The sequence below is a fragment of the Acanthisitta chloris genome, unplaced genomic scaffold, assembly GCF_000695815.1.
Source record: "Acanthisitta chloris isolate BGI_N310 unplaced genomic scaffold, ASM69581v1 scaffold8040, whole genome shotgun sequence".
Taxonomy (NCBI): Eukaryota; Metazoa; Chordata; class Aves; order Passeriformes; family Acanthisittidae; genus Acanthisitta; species Acanthisitta chloris.
Genome location: NW_008649907.1, coordinates 152,473 through 173,217, shown reverse-complemented (window position 1 = coordinate 173,217; position 20,745 = coordinate 152,473). Strand labels below are relative to the sequence as shown.

General features: G+C 36.6%; 1 protein-coding gene across 2 annotated transcripts in view; it reads right to left on the bottom strand.

Moving 5' to 3' along the window:
• Nucleotides 1–20,745, bottom strand: part of SOX6 (SRY (sex determining region Y)-box 6) — a 230,192-nt gene that overhangs the window by 120,222 nt on the left and 89,225 nt on the right. For both annotated transcript variants that reach the window (XM_009077468.1, XM_009077536.1), the window contains exon 5: nt 19,873–19,941. In XM_009077468.1, the coding sequence (XP_009075716.1) occupies nt 19,873–19,941 (69 nt within the window). The remainder of the gene's footprint in view (nt 1–19,872; nt 19,942–20,745) is intronic.

The window sequence follows — 20,745 nt, the reverse complement described above, 5'->3', positions numbered from 1 at the left end:
TCCTGTGACTGGGTTATTAACACAGATGCTGCCCTTTGGATTCTCTCATTCAACAATAAGCATTCACACAGCAACCTGTCGTGTAAAGCTACATGTAAGAAACCCAGCCTGTCTGAAGGAGTATGAAAAACAATCCCTCAGCACAGTTTAGCTGTCTGCTTTCACAAAGATTGTGGGAACTTAGTTTTCTTACAAACATCTACTTTTTTTATCAAGTTCAGCTGAAATCAACCAATAGGCTGAAAAGTTAGTGGCATATGCACCTTCACGCACACAACGGAGCTGCATAGAGCTCATTTCCAGAGGCAATCAGGCCAACAATACAAATCTGGTATCTTCCTTTTCTACTCAACTTGCAAAACTGACAGCTCTAGAAAGTGAAGCTTCTTTTGCTTTTGTTTCTGTGTTCTACAACAAGGTCTCTTTACAGCGCTGACTATAATGCAACAGATAATATTTGTAAGAGCAAATTTCACAAGGAGAAATATTAGACTCTTAAACTCCACTTCAGAGTGCTGCTTGCAGAACACAACACCTCACTCCTTAGAGTGGAAGGCCTTCCCACCCTGCTGTTCCCTCTGCAATCTCTTTCTTTTCCCAGGCACTCATTCTCATGTTTGCTCTCTTGCCAGCCCTCATGTCCCCTTTTCTGTGAACTTCTTTTACTCACTAAACAAAGAGTGAATCAAATCCATGTAGCTACTGATCTCTGCACTTTCTGCTGAAATGAATGGAGATTTCAGGAACTGTAGAGGCTTCCTTTCCCCAGAAAGATGCCTCTGATCTGTGAAGTATCAGTCCGGGAGCCATGGAAAATGTAAGGTGTGATAAATGAGTGTTGGGTAAAACAGTAACACACTAATTTAAGTCAGACCTTGTTTAAATGTGAGGGTTAAAACATCCTGCTGTTTCTTTGTAAGACTGAGCCTGTGCTTTATGTTTCTTAGTCCTGGATTCAGGCTGCATCCAACCTAAGTCTGGATCACATGTTAGATGGAGACTGGGCTCTGCTCCACTTCTCTCACATCTAGGTCTTCCTTCCAAGAGAAGCTCAAGGAGCTGAGCAGGATGGAGCTCATGGTGCACACCAATGCATTTCCCTCAGGGAGATAACACCACCAGGCTGTGGGGACCTCTTGCAGTACAGTCACAGATGGGATATAAATCCTGAATCAGAACTGGGAAGCACATAAAGTAAGACAATAAAGAGTCTAGAACTAATGGCCCAAGAGAAGAAGCAAGTAAGTGGCTTCCTCCAAGAGTTATGATATAGTTTTTTAAGATCCTTTCATGCTATTGTGTCATTTTAAGCATCATGAAAAATAAAACAGATAGATTCCTCAGTCATTCCTCAAACACACCATATTTTTCTAATAGTCCTTTGCCCTGCTTCCCTAGTACAAGATCATTGAATGCAGGTGAGTCATTATGAGGAACTGGACTGCTGTGGTTATGCAGCTAGGAAGCCTTTTACATTAGAAACAGAATTGATCATAAACCTATCAATGAACACATGGGAAGAAAAGTACAAACTGTCAGGAGAAAATTATGGCCCAGAGATAAAAATTAATAGTGAAGTACTTGACCAAGTGCCAGACTCTGTCCAGGCAGTTATACCTCCTTTCTGAGATACACAAAAATAGCTCAGTATAATTTAAGGTAAATTGTTTCTAGCTGTGAATTACTGAAAAATAATTTAAAATTTATGGATTTAATGTGGAAGCTACAGATCTCTCTCTAAACCTCTTAGTATAGTGATACCCTAATGAAATAAAAGCACTTCTCTTGCTGGTGTGTAAGACAGAACACTTTTTCCCAGACTGTGGAGCAATATGGAAAGGAATAAATGAGGTGAAACTTATTTCCAAAAACATAATTTAAGTCCCCAATGCACGTAAACCTTAATTGTTTCAATTGGTTTCATAAATTTAATTTAGATAGGACTATTGTCAACAAATTCATAGTATTGCCACCAAAAGTTCAGAAAGCAATAGTTTCACAAAACTAAAATGTACATAAAATGGAAAGCATTTTACCTATGCCTAAGCAGTGCAAACATAACAAAGGTAAGAACCTGAGAGCTACAGCTGGTGACAGATTGACTGTTTCTTTAGCGTAAAATGTCTCGGTAAGATCTTTCTTCAAATTGTGCAGCATATTGCAAGCAAATCACTAAAATTCCAGACAAAATTCTAACTGGCAAATTTGCAGAAAATATGTAGGGTGAGATTAAATGTATCACCAGAAATGAAATCTTTTTCATTCTCTTTTCCCTGACATGTGCAGACCCTCTGCAAAGAAGGAAAGAGGACATTATTTTGATCAGTACCCAAGGCTCTGTTTCCATGGAAAACATGTGCATATCCAGAACAAGTAGTCTGGTAAACAATGTGATTTATGAATGCTTGTTTCCCATGGTTTTGCATGAGATGCAAACTCGGAGTTTTTGTTTCTCTGCTGCCTATTAAAGTATAAGCCCATATCAAAACTGTGCCTGAAGTTTGGGCATTTTAACATCTCTTTCCCAAGTACATTCTTCAAGTTCTAATATGAGGAGAGCTTAGTCTAAAGCCTTTACTTCCAGGGCAATATAAAAGGCTTTATCAGGGCCACTAACTTCCATGAGACTTAACTGAATGCAACAGCTTTTAGCTTGTTGCTGTATCTCAAATGTGGTTACCTAATTACCTAATGTGTCTAAAACTCTTCAGTTAGAACTCAGACAGACATGCAGCACAGCTGTTTGAAAGTCATTTCCTTAGGAAATCAAGGTAAAAAATGCTTTGGTTTGGGGGGGCTGTGTTGGTTTTTTTTCTTTAAAACTAAATGCTATGGTAAACACAGGAAACAGGCAGATTGCCTCTCTGAAATTTTCATTCATTTTGACCATTTTATGAAAGTAAACTGCAAAATTAGGATTAAACCTCCCACAAGACTAAGGCAGGTATTTGTGACTACAGAAAAATCTCTAAGAAATAGGGAAGAGAAGTGTAACACCGAGTCAAAGTGTTTAGGTAACAAGAATGTGAGAGAGAAGTGTTGATTATTCCTGCTTTCTTCAGTGGTCTGATATGCTACTTTTACATGATTAACATTTCATTCTGGTAACCAGACAACAATACAGCAAAGGAATAAAAGTTCATTCTTAGCTGGAAACAGTAAGCATTAGTTCATCTTCTTTTTTTCTATTGTAAAAAAAGCTAAGTTAAGTACTGTGGAGCCACAGCTTTAATACTCTACGCAGCTCTTCACAAAAGCCTCAATGAAATCTCGGTTCTGTCATAGCATGACAAAAAGATAATCTGTGTGGGACCTTCCTTTCTGATTAGGAGGTGCTTTCTCTTAATCAGAGGGAAAGAAAGTCTCTTGGTAAGGAACCCCTCCTCCTCCAGAAAATGAAACCAAATCTTTAGTGAAAGGCTTAGTCAGAATCTAGGAATCCAGGTTAAACCATTTTCCCTGGGTTTTATAACTACCAAATGCCCCTGAATATATGTAGCTCCTTAACTTCAACCAAAGCAGAGTTTTAATCCAGGCTAGATTTCAACCTGCAGCATAGGCCTTGATAGCATTAATATGTGAATGTTCCTGGTAGCTACAGCCCATCTAGTGTTATATACCTTGTCATCTTTAGGGAGAAAGGAAATAAATGGGTGACTCTAAGCCTTGACTGCTGTAAGTCTATTACCAGGATGAAGGCAGATGTACTGTTTCTATTCTGTGGAGGTATCCCTGATTTGCAAAGACATAACTAGGATTTGGGTCAGGTTTTTTACTTCCATCCAATCAGAATTCATTTATTTAGTAAAAAGAAACGTAAGTTTATCTACTTAGCAATGGCTTAAAAAAAACCACACCACACCTCTCACTAAGTACTGAGGAAGCTCTGCACTGCTTCCTATTACTATTATTCCCTTCTTCAGCATGAAAAAACAAAGCCATGAAAGGAAAGAGTAGGTAAACTAAGAGTCCTACATCCCATTCCAGTGATCCATCATCCATTCCATTCTTCTCAGAAAAAAAAAAAGTAATATATATTTTTCATTTAAAATACTACCTCTAAAATCTATAATTCTTACTGCTAGAGCACTGTCTACCCAGGAGTAACTTAAACTAGTGCAACTAGTTTCATTCTTAGCATTCTGCAGCCTGAGATTGTGCATTCATCATCTTCCTGCATATAAAGTAGAAGCTCAAAGAATAAAACCTGCTTATATGTTCAGTTAATTCTATGAGGGACCCATTTATGTTGTCTATATTATGTAATGGATCAGCAATACTGAAAATAGGAAAGAATTAACTTCTCTAATACTTTTTGAATTACAATTCTTCTCTGTAGATCTGAGAGACTGTAAGCTTCACAATAAATCTCCAAAACAATTCTAATAATTCTAATTGTAAATTATATTGCTAATATAATACTATATTGGTTCTAAAGGGGTCCACTTGAACTGACAGTTTAAAGTAAGGTTATCATACAAAAATTACATGGCAAATACACCATGAAAGCAAAGACAAAACATTTCTCTATTTTACCTTACTAGCCTTGGAAAGATTAAGTCATGCATCCAAAGGTAAATGTATAATTAATGAACAGTCAGATTTGGTTGGTTCAGTTTCGATTTGAAAATGTCTGAATATTAACTTAGAACACAGCTATTAAAAAGGAATACATTTTCAAAAAAGAAAAGAATCACAGTACAAAAGTCCCACCATAAAACATGTATGAGGGATCCAATTAAAGAATAAATCTGTAACATTAGGCAGTGAGTAATCTCACAAAGATTTCACAGGGCCTATGCCAAAGAGGCAATGTGTAATATCACCTGTACAAACTCTCTATATACTGTTGGAAGCAGTACTCTATTAGAAGCTCCAGTTTCTAAATTTTATTCTTTCCACATTCAAAGGCTTGTCTCAAACCAAAAAGCAAGCTGATTCTACTGAGGTGGCTCTGTAATTGCTATTGTTTGTTATCTCAGTTTTCACAAAAGTACATGCAACATATCCTGAGCACAGGTTACAAACTTTGATGCTACGTGTCCAAAAAGCTTCTCCTCTGCCATGTTGAAACCTGTTCAGCTCATGACACCATAGAGCAATGGAAGAACACTTTTTTTCACCTGTTTTGGTTCTGATTTTAAAAGGATCATTATGTTCTGACTGAGAAGAATCAAATGGGCTGCCTGTTTCACAAGGAAGTTTCCTGTTTGTTTCAGAATAGGAAATAAACCTGAAACCACATAGTATTTCTTGACAAAGTGGTTCACCAATGGTGACCACAACATTTTCAAACCTGTTGCACTAGAGTGGCTCATCTTTCTCTCAAGGTAACAACAGAGCTTGCTAACACCATCCAAAGAAAATAGCTGTGCTTTCCACACTTTAAAGAAAATAAATTACATCACTCCATCAAATGATTAGCCTATTCTCCACAGAGAATGCCAACTGCCAGTAACTCAGGAGGGACCCAAGCCCCACCTTGGAAAAAGGGAGTAAAAGTATGGAGTAGCACCACTAGACTACTTGAAAGGCACCAGAAAGGTCTGCTGCATCCAGACAGATATTTAAAGATGTAGTGAGAGGCTTATAAAAAGCATACCACACTAGACATGTAATTAAGTAAATATTAATATGCTTTATATATGCTAAACCACTTATCTATATAAGATTAATTAGCATATTTACATAAAAGCAGTAAGCACTAAGGACAACTCCTACTATTATATATGAAACAAGGAAAGATAGAGAAAGAAGAGGAAGACATCAGAAAAGCAATTTCTCTGCATATTTCGAAAATCTTTTTTTCCAAGAGCTTAAAGAGATGGCAATTTTCATTGCAGACTCAAAATAAAATGAGCGTATCTTTTTATGTTTTTTTTTTTTTTTTTGGCCAGCAAAACCTGTAAAATGGCTATTTTGCACAGAAAAAAAAATAACACCTCTGTAATTTTAATGTATGTTTATGTAAAATGAAAGTGGCAGTTCCATGTTAATAAACCCTCCTTAGGAAAAAAAAAAATTCAGTTGCTGAGCTATGGTGAGTAATTAGCCCCTTAGCATCCCCTTTCTCCAGGAATGCTTCCTCCTGAGCTGGCTCTTTTAAATAGCTCCAGTCCTGGCTGCCTTTGTTGAGCTTGGAAATTGTGCACATATGAGAGAAATTAAGCCCTCATTTAACAGGGACACATGCCTGTCAAGTCCAGAGGAACAAAGGCTGGTCCCTGGGGGCTACTCAGCTCCCTAAGGCTGCCACTCATTCTGTTAGCAATGCTTACCCTTTACAGATTGTGTATAAAACCCAATAAATCATTTTGTCTGCTCTGGTTAATATACACACAAGCCTGGGACTTTCTTCAAAGTATTTTTTTCTTTTGCTTGCAACTCCCTTCGTTTATTAAGAAGAGACTTCTGTTTGCCAGAGTGTAGCCAGGTTTTTACCTTTATGTAATTACATAAATGTCTGTGAAGTAAACCCGAAACATTTACTGTCAGAAATAAAGACATTTGAGGCTACATCTATTTCACACAGGAAATGTTTTATTACTCTTTAATGGTCAATAATCATCAGTGTCTATTGTATAAATTACTAATATATTCTGCTCCTCCTAAAGTTTGAAATGTATGCATATTTCAACTGATATATGCATAAATAAAACTTCCTCCTAAAGTTTGAAATGTATGCATAAATAAAACGATCAGCATAAATAAAACTACAGATTTGTAGCCTTGCCTAGGAAGAAAATTCTTTCTCAATTAAACCAAACCAGAAAGGAAAGTAATATAACAATGATATCATTCTAGTTTTGTTCTTTACACAGTGTTATCACAACGACATATCTAGGATGTCCTGAATAAAACAAAAGCAAAAGGATTAAAAACCCCCCAGAAAACTAATTGCACAAAATGATAACTGAAATAAACACATGCAAGACAAAAATATTCACATGCAATATATCAGCTACCTCTGAGCACTCTGTGGTGGATGGACACACTTGCCCCCAAATACAAACGCATACACAGAGGAGAGGAATATGTTACAGTGAACAAAAAAAAAGCAAAATGAAACCCTGTCATTTCCACGTGAGCTCTTTTTGGTTTTAAAAAGAGGGCCTAATTCTGTACTTTTAGTATTAGACTGACATAAGAGGAGAGAACATGAACACCAGTTGAGGAAATGGCACCCTGTACTGCATTCAATGAAGCAAAACTCTCACGAAGTTGAGCGTGAGTTTTTCCTTATACTTGAGTGTATGATTAAGCCAATAAAGACAAGTTAATGGTGTAGAATAAAAACAAATTAAAGTGCAGAGTTGTATCTGCTTTTCCCGAAATGCTGAAAGCAATATTTCAACGCTTGCTATTAACAGGGACATTTTTTGGTTTTGTCCACTCCACAATTTTTAAGTAATACACTGAAAACATGCCATTTTTCAAGCAACAGTATTACGCTTTGTATTTAAAACCACAAAATAAAGAGGGCTGACTGTTCTGACAGCTTTAATCCTGATGATACTTGGAGACCCAAGTAAAAAGAAACTGGTACAGCATGGGGTTTTCCCCGCTCAGCAGGCAGAGAAAAAGCAGTTCTGGATTTGATAAGTAAAACCAGATATAGTCGATGGTTATATGTTAAAGCCTTGCAATTAATGGAAAACATCAATGGTCCAATGAACATTCATATCAGTAAGGTCTTTGAGAAGGTCTTTTCTCCCATCTTGTTAAAAACTCACAAACTATGCAACAGTCCTGGGTTTTTTGTGTGTGTAAATAATCATGCATGCTCCACTGTCATTTAAAAGGGAAAACATGCAAGATATCAAGACTTCAGGTCCCATTTATATACTAAAAAAGCCTAAGAATGTTGTTATTGATATTCCTCACTGCAAATTTGTGCCATTGTAGCAAAGGAAAACACCAGACAAGATTATGACCTCAATATGGAGTGCTTTACAAATATGAAGATGTGGCCCTTTTGTCCTGAAAGATCTGACAGCCAGAAAAAAAACCCTATTGTAACAGTAGTTCACCCTCATTAAAAATAGCAACTATGCTTAAAAAACATCCATCCTTAGACTATAATCAAAGTGTGTCTTAAAATCAAGATATTAACAAATAATTACCTTATAAAAACAAATTTCTGTAAAGAAAACATGGTATTATTATATCATGCTTCTGCAATCCTAAACATGGCAGAAATGCAATAAATAACCTATTTATTAGTAATGAAAACTGTACGATGCAATGTACATATCTACATTGTTCAACTTAATAGGGATCTACAAGCTTCATCTCCAGCATATGTACATAAAATGCATTTCTAAATCAGTAACTGAACAGCTACCGAAAAGGAAAGTGGATGTGTCTGCTATGCAGGCACAGTAACACTCAGGAGTGTTTCTGCAAGTGTAAGTATATGAAAAGCAAGCCATTATCGGCAAAAAGAAATGTATCATAAAAGTCGTTGTCATTCTGGAAAGAGTCTTGCTAAACCTTGTTTGTGTGAGTAAGAATCAGGTTCAAATTAAAATCCCCAGGCCAAAAGTCAAAAATCAAAGTAAAGACTTCTATTTCAACAGAATTTCTTTAATTCCTCCATATTAGATTTACCTGGTTAACAGATCTGTTTCTACAGTTGGCCATAAACAAGCATTACCCAGGTTGGATTTTTCCCCTTGAGCAAAAATGATCAGAAACTCTGAGCCACTTTATCCACCTACTCTTTACAGATCAAAATGCAAAATGTTGCCGTGAAAACAAGGGAGAATATGCAAAGGTGTTATATGCTATGTATGCCACTGACATAATACTTTAATAGGATATGCTGTAATTTCCTGCAATTAATATCTTAGCAGAGCTATAAAGGCTTTTTTCCAAAATTATACCATTGCATTTACAACACTAAAATTAATGTTGTGTCAACCTTTCCATTATAAGCCCCCTTTTTCAGAGGTTTATAACTTGGCCATAAATATATATTCTGGCCTGAAATGTGCCATGCAAGATCTCCATTTAGAAACAGCCATTTTGATCAAATAAGAAAACATTATTTAATGTCTGTTTCAAGTAAGTCGAATGCCCTACAAAATGTGCAATGGAGTGCCAAGAAATGTAGGCATTCTTCAAATAAAAAATTATTTTCTCTCCACAATAAGCCACTGTTCAAAGGATGTTTCACAGACATGAAAGTTGCTCCACACCTGTAAGGAAAATACATGGATTTGGGAAACTACAGACTTCTTCAGTGAGAGTAGTCTCTCCACTTGCCTCTTTCTGTATGACAATGGCTGTACTTCTGGTCAGCAGTTTGGCCACATGGGAGACTCGAGATAGCAAAAATGCTTTTCATTTGACATTGGGCAGTGGGTGAGAGGAACCAACAAATATTTCCCTGTCAGGCTGAAGTAGATTCACCCTGGCTAAAAGCTCCAACAGACAAGTGATAAGTTGACAGAAAGTCATGACAAAAAAATACAATAAAGACATTAGAAAACCACCTAATAAATTATGAAACTACAGATTTCAGGTCTGTCAAACTTCATATAAGAACTGGATTGAGTCACTTCAGAAATTTAACTAAGGTGCTTAAATTAGGAACCTCGTTGTCTAATCAACAGAAGGTAATTCACAGCACCTGGACTGCTTTATATATGGAGCCAAAAGTCCTAATTCAGTCATCCAAATTAGATATCTAAAATTAGATGCCCCCAAATATCTATATGCTTTTTATTCTGCCTCAAAAGAGTGTTGTGAAGTTAATACACTTCAGCTTATGAGACACTCAGATATGCAGTTACAGAGGAGATGAGTATCCTGAAAATATATCACCAATAAAATTCAATGAGATGAAAAAGGCAAAGCTAGGAATGTGATAGTAACGTTCTTCATACAAATCACTCGTTGTCAGAGCAAAAGACAAGTGCCATAGCCCCTCTTCTGAGAAAGGTTTATCTCTATATTATACTTTGTTTTGTCAAATACAGAATGTCAGTCTATGTTTAGGCTATTAGGTATATATTGTACTATTTTGTGACTTGTAGCATGTACCCACACTACTAATTTATCTACCCGATCTAGATTTTCAACTATGTTCCTCTAAATGGTTCATCTCATTTACAGAATAAAAGTGACTAATGCAGTAATTTTAAATAAAGTTTCCTCACTCAGAAATGTCTGTCTATACTTTGGGGACAGTGATGTGTCTCAAGATGGATTTCACACTTCACCATCAACTGTTAATTTCTTTGCTTTTATTATTTGGTGTGACAACTTTAATGTTTTCTTATACTGTCATTTTGAATGGGTGAATAAGATGAATTCAGCATTTTATAATGCACCATTGTATACTGTTTACATCATTTATTTTCTTTTTACTGAATGATTACAAACTTCAATTTAAAATTAATAATATTTTGTGGGAGTTACTGCATGTGAATTAAGCATGGTGATGTCAGTGCATCCCTCTGGAATTTAAAAGATATTTTACTGTATTATATCATGTGCCTCACAGTATATCAATTTTTATTTCCCATCCCTCAAGTATGGAATGCACACTGTGTAACTTCTAGATTCTCAATATAGACATAATTTACCCAAGCTGTGCAAATGCCCAACTGGCTGAAGATGATATATACAAGATTTATATAAAAGACTAGCTCTTTCAAGGAAGTGAAAGCTTTGCATACAACACAAGCCACTATATTATCTAATTATTTGCGGAGAGGGGGCTCTAATGTTACAGACAAAAAGAAATAGTGTGCAAACTGCAGTCATAAACCAATTTCTCCTTACTTTAACAACAACTTTTAGATTAGATAGGTAAATCCCCGGCAAGGCCATTTACCTTCCTTGAGGACTATGCTTTGGCATTTTTGTGAGTGTCTGGATTAGCTGGTTTCATAAGATATTGAATATTAAAAATATTCACTCACTTTACTTTTACTTACATACCATCAAATGTATACCAAATGTTGAACAGCATCTAGTTTGCTCATTTACTGGATTGCACATACTACTACTTTCTTTATGTTAATTCATAATTCCTGAATGCATTCAGAGAGCAATGCATTTGCTTCTTCCCTGCTGTCGTGACATTAAATATATAAAAAAATAAGTTTTTATGCTCAAATTGATTCAGTAATACAGTCACATTGTGGAATATTTCCACAATTACAACTAAAAGCCACTTTGATTCTTTAGGTCAGGATTTAGTCCATCTGATAAATTTAAGATTTTACTGTGAGATTTCAAAAAGTATTTTACAATTTATTTGCTAATGCTTTTGGCTTTTTTATGTGGAGCTGTACTTCATCATTTTCCTCCAAATACCTGTCTCTGCAGACAGAAATTTTGACCTCTGATACTTTCACATTCCAGTCTTGCTTGGATATATGAATATCTTCATAAATCAAGTCATTTCAATACAAACTTAAATTAACTATTTTCTTTATTCAGTATCTCCTGATGATTGTGTCAAAAATTGAGGGGGAGGGAATATTTTTTAAAAAAAGCAGTGCAAAACCTGATTGTTTTCCTTCTTGGCCATCACATGGTTGTCAATCACAAAAAACCATCACTGAAAAAGTAACTAATTAGAAATGAAAGCCAAATATCACGAGAAGTTTCTGTCAGTCCTGGGATACATTTCAATGTAACACTGATGTAAGACATGAAAAAGAGCTGGTGTGCCCAAAAGGTTGCCTGTTTTTTCCAACTACATCTGTTTGTCTAATAAAACAAATTACACCCCCTAAAATCCCTGCTGCATTTATATCTTTGATATTCCAACCACAATACTAATATCCTAAGTCCCTCCTCACATGAGGTGCTCAATCCTGCAAAGCCACTTATGTGAGTAACACTTACACACACAAGTCATCCAATACTGGCTATGCAAGTATTAGTCAAGCAAATAAGACTTCACAGGATCAGTCCTGTTGGATAGGCTGCCAATTGGCAGAATTTCCACTCCCAGTTATCCATTTTAGTTTGTGTACATGCTGCTCAGGAAGGAAACTGGTTTTCTGTGCTGGAGTGAATGGTGCATTACTATCGCATTATTCCAAATATTGCAATATTGAAAAGAGTCCATCATGCAGACTGACAGAGGGGGTGATGCAGACGTGTTACCAGATGAATAGCACCAGAGAGGTTCAGAGGGGCATAATCTCTGCCAAACTCTTTAGGAGCTAGACCAGGGTGTCTGGCTCAGCAAGCACTGAGGCTGCCATGGCACATCACTCCACAAGTGGTTGGAACAGGCAGACCACCAGCTGAGAGTGGGCCCTGGGCAGCAGTACAGGTGGGCAGCAAATATTTGCTTGATCCACTGTTGTTATTCACAAGCTAGTTATAATCTGCATCTAAATTAAAAGGGCTCAAATCTGAGGCCCTTCTGTAAGGAATGGCTGTAGAACAAGTGTTTGGGCTCAATAGAATCAATGAGATGTTAGCCCCTGGCTTTGGCAGAAGCACAACTGAGAACAAGCCCTTAAAGCCACTGGCAAGAATGCAGAATAGCATGCCCCAAGCAAATGAAGCAGCAGGACTTGAACAGGGGATGCCTATGCCTTCATTTCCAATTTTAAAACACACGTGGGAGAGGGAAAGTGGGAGGACAGCTACTATCATTTTCTGCACCAACATGAGCCTGAGAAACAATGACATTTACTTTGGGTTAACTAATTTCCACACATCAGATCATGTTCGGCACCCGTGTGCCAAAGTCCTATTCTTCAACTCTGTTGAAATACCACTTTCCTAAACATGTGTGCTAACATTTGGCCAACACCACCACAAGATCATTTTATTAACTTGTAGTTCATTTCATAGACTGCTGCTCATGTTGCTAACATATGCTATTCTACCATTTACTGCTCTATAATTAGAGAAGTCATATGAAAGAGATACACAAGGTTTAATTTTTGCATTAAATACAATTTATTTAGAGTCGGGTAGGCGAAATAAGAAAAAAAAAGAAAAAATCATATAATAAATTAGAAAACTGAAAGACAGCTAATTTAACTCTTAAAAGGTCACAGTAAAAATTTTTAAAAACCCCACTCTCCACCTCACAACTGCATAATTTTAAGGCTTGAGTTAAGAATCAAATCCAGAACTACATTCTGCTTTGCCAGGATAAAACTTCTTTCCAGGGACTGAGGGCCTCAGGGGTAGAGCAGCTAGCAGGATCCTTGCAAATGGGGGACCAAGGTGCAAGATCAAAAGCTTAGGGGTCGTACAGGAAGGTGAACCTTTTAGGCCACCACCATGCTGTTCTGCCAAAGCATTTGTACTATGGAAAAGGCTGAGTAAAGGATAGAGAGCATCACCAGAATATTTATTAAGCATGTGCTGCTCAGAGATGGTAAGGATCCTACATCACTTCTCTTTCCATGCAGCTGACAGAGAATATCCCAAGCCAGCCAGCCATGAAGATGGCTTTTGTTGGGGAAAGCTGGATATAATAGATCTTTTGCTTAAGTAATTATCACATAAGGACTTTAGAACTCATTAATAAGCCAGTATGTAATAATAAATAAAATATGAAACATTTGACTTTGATGTTTAGCATATTTGTCTTTCCTCCACTGGATCAGTTTCAATTTACACCAAGCATGTTATGAGCTCGACAGCAGCCACACCTACAGCAGAACCCTGTGAATTTGAGTCAACAATTTAGCAGCCAACTACAAGTTACAGGCACAGAATAGCATTTCTCTCTTCGATGTGCACACAACTGCATGGCAAAAGGGAATTAGACATATATTGTTCTTAATAGTGAACATTTTAAAAAAAAAAAAAAATGTACCAATGACAGCTGGGAACCCATTCATAAGCTAACTGGAGTTTAAAGGAAATGCATCCCTTCTACTGTAAATTAATAAACTGCAGCTATAGTTTATTAAGCCACCACAATATTTGACATTTTCTGCTGCCGTAATCTTGACTCCTTATAAATTACAGTACTTTTACCTATTCTTTAATCCAGAAACATCATTATTAAAATGTTTGATGCAGGCTACAGTGCATCTATCATTACTTGTAAAAGTTAATTAGATTAGATAAAAGAAATAATTAGATTTGCATTTTTATCCTGGTTTTAAACTTCCAAAGAAGATCACAACAGTGTGCCTGTGGGCAATTAAAAACAGCATACAGCAGTGAAATATAAAGGCAAAAAAGGTCTGTTTTTCCTGGCTAATTCATGATTGAAGATACAATTACAAAATATTTTAAGGGTTTGCTGAAGCTGGGGGCTATTCCTAGACTTCTAAGCTTTGTTTATAACTCCCTTTCTCCTTCAAGGGAGTATCTGATCTGTGTACCCTGCCAATAGAAGTATCAAATTGCTTTCAATGGCTTTATTTGGTCTTGTTCAGAGCATGCTAAAAGGAGATCAGTTTCATGATCAATAACAAAAAAAACCCCCAAAACAAACAAATAAAAAAATTAAAGGTAGGGGAGAGACTATTCCCTAGTGCTGGAACAGTAGCACTGCCATTGCCTCTTGCTTGTCAACCCTAAATAGAGTTTAGAAAGAGAGACAACCTCAGAGAGCGTAACTGAACTGACAGTAACTAGATTCCAGCTTGTGCATTTTCAGCAAGCTCTCTGCAAGGAGCTTTAACCTGTCTCCAAAAGGCAATAAATGAAAGGCTCAACTCTTAAAATTGGAGGTCAGTTACATACTTAATGATGAAGCATATCTTTAAATCTATTTCTACTATTATTATCCCAGCAAAAAATTAATTAACCAGGTCAGGGAGGCTATGAAGGCTAATGTGGAATGTAATTATTCCTGATCTTTAGACATGTACTTCACATAAAGAGATAGTCCTTATTCAGCTCACCAGGTACCTCAATTGTTAGTAGTTAATCATGGATAAGAAGAGAGACTCATTGGTTCAGTCTCTTAAGTTTTACTTGTGATTCAAATGATTCCTATTCAAAGACAGTTTAAATAGTTATAATTTTTATGTTACTATTCTTTTGTCTGTTTACTGTCACAGTAATCACATTCACTCTATTTGAATGAAACAGAAAATATAAGAACATTAATATGAAAGTAGAACAGCATGAATGTATAGATTAAAACTAGAAAAAAAATTACTATTAGGAATAATTTCTAGTGGTGGAATTGAAGCAGAATACTTATGAGAGCAGAGAAAACCAGCTTCTCTATGCAATGGAAATTGTACAGATTCAAACAGAAAATGAAATGCTCTGCAATGGCATTGAATCTAGTACAGAGGAATAAGGTGAAGGGAAATGGACAAAAGCACTTTGGATCAGCTGTCACTGTAAGCTTTTTACAGAAAACAATGGACAAAAGCACTTTGGATCAGCTGACACTGTAAGTCATCACAGGTTTTTGCAGAAAAGCTCAAAAACAAGTGTCCCTTTTAAAGATTTCAGCCATGGTTTTGAATTTGTCCTAACAAAACCTGCCCACCAGAGGAGGGAAGATCTCAAATTTTCATCCCTTAAATCCACACATGATCCCATCTCCAGAGGAAAATCCTGGAGCAACATGCTCCAAGCACCAGTGGGAACCACCCCCCTTACTCAGACAGGCATGCCTGGGCTCAGAAAGAATCCCCAAACTCCTTCTGAGGAACTCCTTCTGTCCTTCAAACAAGGCTGAATTCTGGCAATGAGGCACAGAATTCACAGGGATCTGAGAGCCTCAATCAGTACTCTTAAGGTTGGAACCATTCAAGAAATGTAGTCTTAATTTCATGATGCACCACCAAATTCCTGCTTTAACCAGCTTTTTCACCTTTATGTAGAGATTTTCATTTTCATAGCACAGGCTAAGAGAGGTTCTTGAAATAGTCTCATTTTGTCCCCTTTACTATGAGAATGAATATTTTCTATTTAAAAAAAAAAAAGTTATTTAAAAAAATCTCAGTCAACCTGGAGACTGATCTGTGAGCTCTTACTTGCCACACATTATTTTCTCAATTCCAATTTGCACTGTAAGCAATGATTTCTCTGCACAGCTTTGCGGAACGAAGAACTTAATTTGGCATACTAGATTTCCTCCCATCTCTATGGACTCCTCTGTAGAAGAGTGTTTATGAACATTATGAACATTTGAGCTGAAAAGTAATAATACACTGCACTTATTTGAAAATTTTCACTTAAGATTCTCAAAACATTACATTTGAATTGAGGAAAAGGAAATAATTTGCCAAATTTCAGATAATCAGCGACAGGACTGAGGACAAGTCTAGATTCTCACTCCCTTCAGCCAAAAGGCAAAACTACTTTCCCCAACAGGTACACTCTGAAAGAAACATTAGTTTCACTTAGAAAACACGAGATGATTATGCAGAACATTTAATGACCTCTGTACTCTTGAAATACCTATGATGTTTTCATACACTAAGCCTAGCTAATGTCCTCTTTGCTCATAGAGTGTTGACAAAGTATTGGATGTGTAACAAGTCTGGAGTAAGGTGCTCCAGTAAATGGTCTTAAAACTGAAATAAAACAAACAAAAAAGTCCTCCACCAAGTAAATGAAATAAGGTGTTAAAATGATTAAATAAACAGATAATATACAGTACAATGTAAATAATAAACACAAAATAATGAGATTTTTTGTAAATTGACCCATTATGTGTCTAGGGAAATATGTCTTCTACTTAATATGGATTATTTTAACTTTTTTTATGTGATTGACAGAAATCTTTTAAACCCCATCTAAAGTAATTCCTAATTGTTTAAATGGTTAAACAAACTGGATGAACTTATGCACAGAAACTATTGTTTAAGAATTAACACTGTGCCTCGGATGATGACAGTGACACACTGTGTGTCTCATGATGAAACCATTGCATCAGCCATGTCCCACTCCTGTATCCTGGAGAACATACTGTGCTTGCTTTAAGTAGCTGTGCCATGAATAGGCCCTTGCCCACATGGAACTGTCACCTGTGGTACTTATATTTTGTAATCTCTTCAAAAGGGGAGTGTCAGGGAAAAGTACTATTGTTTCTCCACATATACAAAGCACAGACAAGAATCCACACCATTATATGTCAGTAATCAGTGTTTCCTGAAAACAGTTACTCAAGAATGTCTTCAAGAAAATCTTTTGAATAAAATCAAGTTACTGGGGACACAGTTCCGAATTCTACCAAGCCAAAAAAACTAAAATGAGAATATAAACATTTAATAGAAATTCTGTTTCCCCCTCAAGCCACAGAAAACATGACACCTCATCTCACTTCAGATCTCTACACTAAAGGCATTGGCATGCATATCCTTCACAGTTAATGGAGATAAACAGCCATTTAAGGGAACAATTTAACCAACATATTTTAAATACCTACTTTAGGACAAGACAAATTGCCTCCTAAAACTATTCACTTTGCTTCTCTCTGCTCACTATAAGAACAGCCTGGATAATTAGCTGAGATAGAGTCTATACTGTAGTTACCTACTTTTGAGACAATAAATCGCACCCAGAAACACCAATGCAACTTCAGTGTTGGTATTGAGGGTTCTTAGAATGTGGGGATTGGCATGCATATCCTTCACAGTTAATGGAGATAAACAGCCATTTAAGGGAACAATTTAACCAACATATTTTAAATACCTACTTTAGGACAACACAAATTGCCTCCTAAAACTATTCACTTTGCTTCTCTCTGCTCACTATAAGAACAGCCTGGATAATTAGCTGAGATAGAGTCTATACTGTAGTTACCTACTTTTGAGACAATAAATCGCACCCAGAAACACCAATGCAACTTCAGTGTTGGTATTGAGGGTTCTCAGGAGGGAACCTGGGGGAGCCAACACAGTGCTGCTTCCCTTGCCTGCCTCCTTGTTTGCCTCCATCCCAGCTATGGCCCTTAAGGAGCTACACATATCAAACTGCAACACTCAAAAGCAATTCTACAATGGCAAACCTACTACGCTGCTACTAGTTGCAGAGGCAATTTAGCAATTAACGTCTCTCTCAAGCAACTCCTGGCTACCAAACCTGCCCCAAAATTAAGAAAGAATTAATAAACAAAGCAGAACCATTTGGCTCACAAGCAAATGGACTATCCAAGCTGATGGTTAGCCTAGAAGAGAATCTCTGAAGAAACTTTCTTTTAGTAATCTCCCCATAAGATCAAGGTATGTTTGAGATGGCTTCTGCCCAACAGCCTAGTATGCATCATACTGGAGCCTACAGTGTTCCTTGGGCAATGAGATGCCCACTACTGATCTGGCTAACCAGCTGGGAGAGAACACAGTCCTCACTGCCTCAAATATACTGATTAGACTCGTGGAAATACAGCATATGAGTACCTTATATTGGCAATAATTTGGAAACAAATATAGGGAAGGATCACCAGGAAATAATTTAGCTCACATGAACAGAATAACCATTGAAACACTTCATTGCATATAGATCTAGGAAAGGATGGGAAAGAAAACTTGCGTAGTTCAGCACTATATAAGAGGAAAGCTGGAATTTAATCAGAAAATGAACCTATACTAAAATGAACTTGCATCCTATTCTAAGACTGCAATTCCCTGGAGACAGCGGAAGGGTAAAGCTACTGGAAAGTACTGACTGAACTGAAACATAAAGTATCTTTGAACTTTTTACTACAGAACAGATACTCCCCAGTAAGTAATATCCACATTCTCCAAACAGAAACAAAAAGCACCTGGTCATGATTCCTTTCTGTGTCCTAAATTTCAAAGGAATTTTTAAAATTAGCAATGTCTTATACAAATAACTGTTCTGGTTCGTACACTCAGCTAGGTTTCAGTCTTAGCTTTTATGCCACGTAAATATTTTTTTTTATATTTCTTTGTTTCCTGAAACCACACTTGCAAATAACTACAATATTTTCAAAGCATTTACAAGCATTCCTTTGGGATGAGGGAAAGAAAAACTTCACTTTTGGGAAAGGAAAGAAAAACTTCACTTTTGGCATCTAGTAACATAGCAATCAGCTAATTAAGAAAAAAATGGATAGCCCAAGCTTATAAGAAGTGATTGGCAGCACAATCATCTGTCAGACCAAACTGAAATATTTAAATCAATGAACAGGCCCATGGAAATGCTTTCAAAGTGGGAAGAAGAGAAGGTAATACAGTAACATGTCAACAATGCCTCTACATCCATGTCAGGCATCTAGTAACATAGCAATCAGCTAATTAAGAAAAAAATGGATAGCCCAAGCTTATAAGAAGTGATTGGCAGCACAATCATCTGTCAGACCAAACTGAAATATTTAAATCAATGAACAGGCCCATGGAAATGCTTTCAAAGTGGGAAGAAGAGAAGGTAATACAGTAACATGTCAACAATGCCTCTACATCCATGTCACTCCTTACCCACATATACTTGCAGAAAATTAAACCAGGTTCTGAGCACAAGTAGAGATAATTCAATATCTCCAGAACACTTCCAGATCCACAATGGTACAATTACTCCAAAGGTACCTGCAACACATTTGGCTGTGGATCTTTTTACATGAGCAGACTGGTCCCAGGGACTTAGTACTGTCCCAATGTTTTCATTTTGCTTTTGTAGAATAAGGAATTCCATAAACAGTGATTGAGATCCTGCTTTTACTTCACACAATATAAGTCAAACTGATTGCAGATTCCAGAATTATGACAAGATGGTGTGATTTAAAAATAGTTCCTAACTTTCAGAAGAAAACTCTGCTTATTAAAGTTCCTTGCACCAGAAAGATGTTTGACACTAATTTGCTAAGACACAAAGATGCCTCATAAAGAGCATCTTTACTGAGGCTTCCTGGTAAAGCACGTGGCTGCTTCATTTTAAACCTTTCCCTCTCCATAAGTGGAATTTAAGTATAATCAGAAGAGAGCAATAAAATACACTGACCTGAATTTGCTGCTGCAGTAGATTGATTTTGTGCTGCTGTTGCAGAAGTTGCTGCTGTTGTCTTGCAATCTATTAGAAATAAAATTTTCATTAAATTAAAACAGTAACATTGGACTTTCAATACTACAGAGTGAAAAACATTGCATTTGATAGTCTTTATTATATTTTCATTAAGCATATTAATTTTTTTTAAAAAATGAGGTATATTTTAGAAGTAAATCTAAATGCAACATAAAAATCTACTTAGCCAGTAAGAAATATGCATTTTAAGCACTGAGGCCTCAACTTTTTAAAGCACAGAAACATAGGTTTATTTGTGTGCATGCGAATAATCTCATCACTATTCAACAAAGCATTTAAGCCTGTGGTGATCTTTGGCTATGATGCACTACTGTTAACTACAATGGGAATGAAACACATGCTTAAAGTTAAGTGCTTTTCTGAATGGGGATGGGATTATGCAGGTGCTTAAGGTTAAACATACATTTTCCTGCTTTGCTGAACTGGAGCCTTAGCTAGTATTTATAGATGTTTCACTATTCAGCACAAGCTCCTAGGATAAGCTTCTCTGACTTCATTCACAATAAGCAGCACATTACTTCTCTTGTAAGTCTCAAAAATCATCCTTGGAACTACTCAGGGAAGCAGAATCTTATTCTGTGTAAGAGCAGTACCTGGTGCTCAGTAACTTATCCTCAACATAATCCTATGAAATATGTAGATATTCTTAGCCTCATTTGGTAGATTCAATAAAAGATCTGGAGGGTGAAGGTTCACTCTATCCCTTCTCTAACACAGATGGAAAGAAGCAAGTGTTCAGGGCCAGGAACACTAAGCAACTGGTGAGAAAGAATTTGCCACAGGTATCCCTCC